The 7,408-nt window shown below is 64.8% G+C and overlaps 1 protein-coding gene across 2 annotated transcripts; it reads left to right on the forward strand.

Moving 5' to 3' along the window:
• Window positions 1-787: 787 nt before the first annotated feature.
• On the forward strand, window positions 788-7,402 carry LOC112125090 (cytohesin-2). Of its 2 annotated transcripts, XM_026647143.1 has the most exons (11): window positions 788-939; window positions 1,090-1,156; window positions 1,392-1,510; window positions 1,868-1,948; window positions 2,383-2,495; window positions 2,674-2,822; window positions 3,044-3,155; window positions 5,256-5,332; window positions 5,672-5,743; window positions 6,431-6,585; window positions 6,909-7,402. In XM_026647143.1, the coding sequence occupies exons 1-11, from the start codon at window positions 902-904 to the stop codon at window positions 6,994-6,996; spliced, it is 1,071 nt and encodes a 356-aa protein (XP_026502928.1). In that variant the 5' UTR covers window positions 788-901; the 3' UTR covers window positions 6,997-7,402. The 2 variants fall into 2 exon arrangements, with proteins under 2 accessions (XP_026502928.1, XP_026502927.1); XM_026647142.2 differs by lacking the exon at window positions 6,909-7,402 and having other exon boundaries at window positions 815-939; window positions 3,044-3,156; window positions 5,254-5,332; window positions 6,431-6,589.
• Window positions 7,403-7,408: the final 6 nt, after the last annotated feature.

Genomic DNA, 7,408 nt, shown 5'->3' on the forward strand with positions numbered 1-7,408 from the left:
TTCTGAGAATTTACCATTAATTTCTACCCTTTGTTCCCTGTCTTTTAACCAGTTCTCAATCCATGAAAGGACCTTCCCTTTTATCCCATGACAGCTTAATTTACGTAAGAGCCTTTGGTGAGGGACCTTGTCAAAGGCTTTCTGGAAATCTAAGTACACTATGTTGACAGGATCCAAATAATACATACCCACGTACAGCCCCTGGCGCCGTGGGGCCTGACCCGGGGCTGGGTCTCCCAGGGGCCGACAGGATCCAAATAATACATACCCACGTACAGCCCCTGGCGTCGTGGGGCCTGACCCGGGACTGGGTCTCCCAGGGGCTGACAGGATCCAAATAATACATACCCACGTACAGCCCCTGGTGCTGTGGGTCCCGAGGCTGGGGCTTGCAGTGGTTCTGCGCTGCAATTAAACAATAGGACGGAGCCGGAAAGCCCTGGGACGTCGCATCGGAAGGCAACCAAACCCGAGCTCCCAGTTTCATGCCACGGCTAAGGCCTGGAACGTGCACAGATTTTGCGCTGGTCTAACCATACCGCTCCCTATGGGCCCTGCAGGGGCAGGACATAGCTACAGTGCAGGGCACCCTGGCCATGCCCCCCATCTGCCCCCTATGGCAGCTGCGTCTCTGCACTGGGCAAGGGATCCCTGTATAAACAGCCCCTGTGCCCACCTCCCCCTGCAGGTGTCACCCGAAAGTCAAGAAACACTCACATGCGCCCCACTTCCTCCCTCGCTCCTGGAGCAGGAGTTTCCTGCGTCAGGCTAACCTCTGGTCTCCATCCCAGTGCCCCCGGACCTGACCCCCGAGGAGCGGCTGGAGCTGGAGAACATCCGGCGGCGGAAACAAGAGCTGCTGGTGGAAATCCAGCGGCTGCGGGATGAGCTGAGCGAGGCCATGAACGAGGTGGAGGGTCTGGAGGCAAATGAGGGCAGGTAACGAACGTGCTGAACCCCAGAGGGGCCGTTCCCCAGCGCTGGGTGAGGGGTCCCCGTATACCCAGCCCCTGCCCCGCCATAGGCTTGTACGCTGTTGGGGCTGTTCCAAGGGCTGAATCTTGTGGTTTTTCTCCATCCGACCCGCAGCAAAACCCTTCAGAGGAACCGGAAGATAGGGATGGGCCGCAAGAAGTTCAACATGGATCCTAAAAAGGTAAGAGGGGAGGGGGCTGGGAGCCCGGACGCCTGGGTTCTCTCCCCAGCTCTGGGAGGGGAGTGGGGGCGAGTGGTTAGAGTTGGGAGGGGGGCTGGGAGCCAGGACGCCTGGGTTCTATCTCCAGTCCCTGCGGGTGCGTCAGTTTCCCCGGTGGGAGGGGAGGTGACGCCTGGGAGCCGAGCGGGGTGCGGTCGGGTCCCGGGCGCCTGACTCCGTTCTGTCTTCGGCACAGGGCATCCAGTTCCTGGTGGAGAACGAGCTGCTGCACAACACGCCCGAGGAGATCGCCCGGTTCCTCTACAAGGGGGAGGGGCTCAACAAGACGGCCATCGGGGACTACCTGGGGGAGAGGTGAGGGACCGGGGCCATCGGGGACTACCTAAGGGAGGGGACGGGGCCATTGGGGACTACCTGGGGAAGAGGTGAGGGGACGGGGCCATTGGGGACTACCTGGGGGAGGGAGCGGGGCCATCGGGGACTACCTGGGGGAGAGGTGAGGGGACGGGGCCATCGGGGGACTAGCTGGGGGAGAGGGGTGGGGCCATCGAGGGCGACCTGGGGGAGAGGGGAGGGGGCCTGTGGGGAGGGGCGTGGCCGGTGGGCTCTGGCGGGCAGGGGGGCTCTGGAGGGTCTGGGGGGGGGGGGGGGGGGGGGACGGGGGGGGGGGGTATTTCAGCTCTGACACCACCAACCCCTCACCCCCCACAGGGAGGACTTCAACATTGCCGTGCTGCACGCCTTCGTCGACCTGCACGAGTTCACTGACCTCAACCTGGTGCAGGCGCTGCGGTGAGCCGGGGGGAGAGGAGGCGGGGGGATGTGGTGGGGGAGGACGGAAAGGTTTGGGGGCAGAGGGTAATTGGGGGGCTGAGGGATGTGGAGGGTGGGAAGGTTTGGGGGCAGATGGGGATCGGGGGGGCTGGGGGAGGGGGAGGGTGGGAAGGTTTGGGGGCAGAGGCGGGGGCGGGGGGGGGGGGGGGGAGGGTTGGGGGGCGGGGCTGGGGGAAGTGGAGGGTGGAAAGGTTTGGGGGCAGAGGCGGATCGGTGGGCTGGGGGAGGGGCAGGGGGGAGGATGGGAAGATTTGTGGGCAGATGGGGCTGGGGGAGGGTGGGAAGGTTTGGGGGCAGAGGCGGATCGGGGGGGCTGGGGGAGGGGGAGGGTGGGGGCAGAGGGTGCTCAGGGGGCCCCTACTTACTCTCCCCCCCCCCCCCGGTCTCCCCAGGCAGTTCCTATGGAGCTTCCGCCTGCCCGGGGAGGCCCAGAAGATCGACCGCATGATGGAGGCCTTTGCCCAGCGTTACTGTCTCTGCAACCCCGGCGTCTTCCAGTCCACAGGTACCACGGGGCCCGGACGCCTGGGTTCTATCCCCGGCTCGGGGAGGGGAGCGGGGCGTAGTGGTTAGAGCAGGGGAGGCTGGGAGCCAGGACACCTGGGTTCTCTCCCGGCTCTGGGATGGGGGTGGCGTCTATTGGGGGCGTTCCTCCTACCGGCCTCCCTCCCTTTCTCACCCAGACACCTGCTACGTGCTCTCCTTCGCTGTCATCATGCTGAACACCAGTCTCCACAACCCCAACGTGCGGGACAAACCCACTGTGGAGAGATTCATCACCATGAACCGGGGCATCAACGACGGGGGCGACCTGCCCGAGGAGCTGCTGCGGGTGAGGGCGGGGGTCTGATCTGGGGGACAGGGCGGGATACTGGGGTCCATGGGCCCATGGGTCTGGCCTGCTGGTGAGGAGGGGGTGTGGCTTGTGTCTGACTCCACCCTGCAGGAAAAGGGCTGTGGCCTCTGACTCTTGTCATTAGGGGCGTGGCCTTATTGTGACCCCACCCCTTGAGTGGGGCGTGGCCTCTTTGTGACTCCACCCCTCACCCCCAGAACCTGTACGACAGCATCCGGAACGAGCCGTTCAAGATCCCGGAGGATGACGGGAATGACCTGACCCACACGTTCTTCAACCCGGACCGGGAGGGCTGGCTGCTCAAGCTGGGTGAGAGCGGGACCCCCCGAACCCCCATGCCCCCCGATCCCCACCCCCGCGATCTCTGCATGCCTCTGCGCTCTCCTCTCTCTGTGTCCCACCGACCCCCCACTGTGTCCTCAAAGCACCGACCTTCCTTCCGCACCTGCAGGAAAACTCCCCCTTGCCCGGCCCCGGCTAGGACGCCTGGGTCCGTACCCCCAACCCCCCCCTCGGCTAGGACGCCTGGGTCCGCCCCCCCGGCCTCGGCCAGGACTCCTGGGTCCCCCATGGCCCCCCCACCCCAACACCCGGCCTCAGCTTGGCTCCTGGGTCCGTCCCCCCACCTCCAGCCTTCAGTTGGCCCCTGTCTGCGTCTCTCCCTGCCCCGCGCTCTGGGCCTCCCCCAAGCCGCCTGGGTCCGCTTCTGATTCTTTCCCCACGGGGGCTTTGAGGGCAGTGCCCCTCCCCCCGCCCCCCCAAGGTTGAGCGTCCTGGGGTGGGGGGTTCCACAGCTATAGGGGGAGCCCCCCCCCCCCCAATATAAGCCCCCACACCTAAGGCATTGGGATCCCAGTTCGCAGCACCCCCAGTTTCGAGGCAGGTGCCCCCGACTAGCGGGGCCATGAGGGGTCAGGATGGGGGTCGCGCAGACCCCACAGCAGCTCAGTCAAAGGCACAGGCTGGATTTGGGGGGATTGGGGTTTGGGGTCACAGGTGGGTTGGGTGGGGGTGTTCAGGAGGCTGGGAGGGTCCTAAGTCGCGGGGGGGAGGTAGGCGGAGGGATCTGTGCGGGGGTGATGAGGAAGGGAGGTGGGTACCGACCTTGTTTGGGGCCTGACCCCATTGATGCCTCTAGGGAAGGCACAGATTGGGGGTCAGGGGGTGAGCAGGGATCAGCTCCCAAGAGCCAGGATGGGGGCTGGGAATCAGGACGCCTGGGTTCCATCATGGCTCTGGGGGGGGGAGTGGGGGCTAGTGGTTAGAGCTGAGGGGTAGCGGTGGATGCCGGGTGCCAGGACTCCTGGGTTCTATTTAATCTTCTCCCCAGCCCCCGGGGCAGGGAATGGTCATGGAGGACGATGGGTGAGGTCGCTCACAGGGAAAAGCCGGACAGAGCCACCCCCCTCCCTCACTCTGTGTATCAAACCCCCGCCCCCCCCCCCCAAAAAGGAGCTTCCCCCCCCCCCCCCCAAGATTCCCCCCCCCCCCCCCGCGCTGATCCCTGCGGCAGGGGTGTGATTTGACCGTGTTTTTCCTCCTCACGTTGATATAACTGATTTTTCCTCTTTCTCTCTCTTCTCTCTTCTCTTCCCCCCGCTCCCCTCTTTCTTTCTCTCCCTCCCCCGTTTTCCTCCCCTCCCTCCCCACTCCTGCCCCCCACGGCCCCCCCCCACCCCCACGCCGCTGATGCCACTTGCGCTCGGGTCTCACCGTTCCTCCCCAGGAGGTAGGTAACGGAGGGGGAAGCCGCTGCTGGAATGGGGGGTGGGGACTCAAATAGCGCCTCGCCCCATTACATCCACATCAACGCAGTAGAGATTTGCCCCGAGCCCGACGCCAGACCCCTAGAGCATTGGAACTGGCCACGGAGGGGGGGGGGAGGGGCAGGGGAGGGGGGACCTGGCCCCTTGAGGGAAGGGGTGTTGCTGGAAGCACCCCGGAATCTCCACACAAGTTTTAAAGGTCCTGCATCAGGGATTGTCTCAGGGACAGTCGTGCCACACAGGGTCCCCCTGGTGATTAGAGATGGGGCAGCTGGGAACCAGGACTCCTGGGTTCATCTCCTCCCAGAGCCAGGGATAGGGGTCTAGTGGTTAGGGGAGGGAGCCCGGACTCCTGAGTTCTCTCCCCAGCTCGGGGAGGAGAGTTCTGCCAGTAACACCAGTTTGTCAGGCCCCAACCCCCCGCCCTGCGGCAGTGCCATGGCGGGGCAGCTGTGTGGGGTCTTATGCCTGAAATTGACACACACACACCCCCCCCCATGTGCCCGGGCGAGGGTGCCGTGTCTATCCCAGCATGCCCTGGGGCAGGCCTGGTCCTCTTCTCACGCGGCCCCTGGGTGGACCGGCCCAACAGGGTCAATAACTGCCCCCATCACTGAGCCCCCAATCTCTGCTTCCCCTGCAGGCGGGCGCGTGAAAACGTGGAAAAGACGCTGGTTCATTCTGACTGACAACTGCCTGTACTACTTCGAGTACACCACGGTGAGCCCCCCCCAGTCCCCTGGAGCAGCCCCGTATCCGCCCTCAGGCCCGTCTACCCCGGGCCTGCCCGGCGCCATCTGCTTCAGAGGCAGACCCAAGTGCTCCCCCTAGTGGTCAGTGATGGAATCGCCTGCCCCTTGGGTGAGCCCCCTGCCCCCAGTCATCCAGGGGTCGGGCTGGGCTCCACAGACAGCCCCTGCAGGAACCCAGGGGGTCCTGCCGCTCACCCTCCTGGGCCCGGGGCTCCCTGGCTCTCCCCACTTAGCTCCGTGGCCAGTGGCAGGGAGTCCTGCAGGCCGAGCCGCGTCTCCCCTGACTCCGGCTTTGTTCCCCACTCAGGACAAGGAACCACGGGGGATCATCCCACTGGAGAATCTGAGCATCCGGGAGGTGGAGGACCCCCGCAAGCCGGTGAGGGCAGCGCCCCCTGCCCCTCTGGGCCTTCTCGCCCCCGACGGTCACCGTGGGCCTAGTCTGTCCTTCGTCAGCCTGTACTTGTCCTCTCCTTCATGGCCTTCCTCCTCCTCCTCCTCCTGTCTATCCCTCTGCTCACCCCCCTCCCTCCATCAACACACACCCCTCCCTTCCTCCCTCCCTCCATCCCTCCCTCCACGCACCTTTCCTCCCTCCCTCCAGCCACGCACCTTTCCTCCCTCCCTCCAGCCACGCACCTTTCCTCCATCTATCCACACACCCCCCTCCCTCCCTCCCTCCCTCCCTCCATCCATCCATCCATCCACACACCTTCCCTCTATCCCTCCATCTGCGCACCCCCCTCCCTCCCTCCATGCATGCAGCCCCCGCATCCATCCACATACCCCTCCTTTCCTCCATCCATTCCTGCAGCATTTGACCCTTGTAGCTCAGGCTACACTCTTCTGCACAGCATTGTGCTCCCAGCTCTGAGCTTTCATTTCGAGCACAAATGACTTGACGTTGCCTGAGTTTGCCGAGAGCCTGAGGCCATCGCTGCAGGGTGGGGGGAATCGGCCCTGGGTGTGACCGACGCAGCCCGAGCCTGTCACTGGGGGGCGGGGGGGGCGGGAATTGACGCAGCCCGAGCCCGTGGCTGATTCTGTCTCTTCCCCCCTCCCCCAGAACTGCTTTGAGCTCTACATTCCCAACAACAAGGGCCAGCTGATCAAGGCCTGCAAGACGGAGGCCGACGGGCGGGTGGTGGAAGGGAACCACATGGTCTATCGCATCTCGGCCCCCACGCAGGAGGAGAAGGACGAGTGGATCAAATCCATCAAGTGAGGAGCACCCCCACCTGCCCCATCCCCCTCCCAGAGCTGGAGATAGAACCCAGGCGTCCTGGCTCCCAGCCCCCTCCCCGGGTATTGCGGGTGGATGGTTCCAGCTCATGATGGGGAAGGAGAGAACAGATTTAGGGAGCTGGGGGGGGGGGTGAGGTCTGATCCACCCCATTCGGGGGGCAGACAGGGCATGTGGGGGCAGGGGCGTTCCCAGCAATGGTGGACGGGCCGTGGGGCCCCCATGGGGGTGACTGCCCCAAGGCCAGGGCTCTTGGCTGCAGCGAGATCCCCTGGCCCCCCTAACCTCCCGCTCCCCCCAGGGCTGCTGTCAGCGTGGACCCCTTCTACGAGATGCTGGCCGCCCGCAAGAAGCGCATCTCGGTCAAGAAGAAACAGGAGCAGGCGTGAGCCGGGCCGGCCAGCCGGCTGCCTTTCTGTGCCCCCCCCAACCCACCTCCCTGGGCGCCGCTGAAACTGACACCCCCCTGGGCCGGGGGGCCCAGCCACGGACAGACAGATGGACAGAGCATCACTGACTTCCCCTCCCCCAGCATCTGTGTGCACCCTGATCTGTCTTCCGACATTCCCCCAGGCACACTACTTGGGATACAGCCCCTCTCCAGGAGCCACTGGGTACCATGGGCCAGCAAGCCCCTCCCCGCCCGTGGGGGCTGCGGCCTGGGGCCTCTGCCATGCCATCGGCTCAGGACCTTGCAGCAGATTCTGATCAGGAGTGACTCCAGATTGACCCTGGGGGAGCAGAGATCAGAATCCAAACCTGCCCCCATTGCAAACAGGAGTGACTCTGGATCGACCTTGG

Source organism: Terrapene carolina, unplaced genomic scaffold (genome assembly GCF_002925995.2).
Source record: "Terrapene carolina triunguis isolate 2854851 unplaced genomic scaffold, T_m_triunguis-2.0 Scaffold51352, whole genome shotgun sequence".
NCBI classification, from domain to species: domain Eukaryota; kingdom Metazoa; phylum Chordata; order Testudines; family Emydidae; genus Terrapene; species Terrapene triunguis.

What these genes read in the sequence shown, in the direction of transcription:
- LOC112125090 (XM_026647143.1), top strand. Translation starts at nt 902, where the DNA reads ATGAACGAGGTGGAGGGTCTGGAGGCAAATGAGGGCAG. An exon ending in GGGGACTACCTGGGGGAGAG is followed by an intron (nt 1,511 to 1,867) that starts GTGAGGGACCGG and finishes CACCCCCCACAG; the next exon opens with GGAGGACTTCAACATTGCCG. An exon ending in GGGCTGGCTGCTCAAGCTGG is followed by an intron (nt 3,156 to 5,255) that starts GTGAGAGCGGGA and finishes CTTCCCCTGCAG; the next exon opens with GCGGGCGCGTGAAAACGTGG.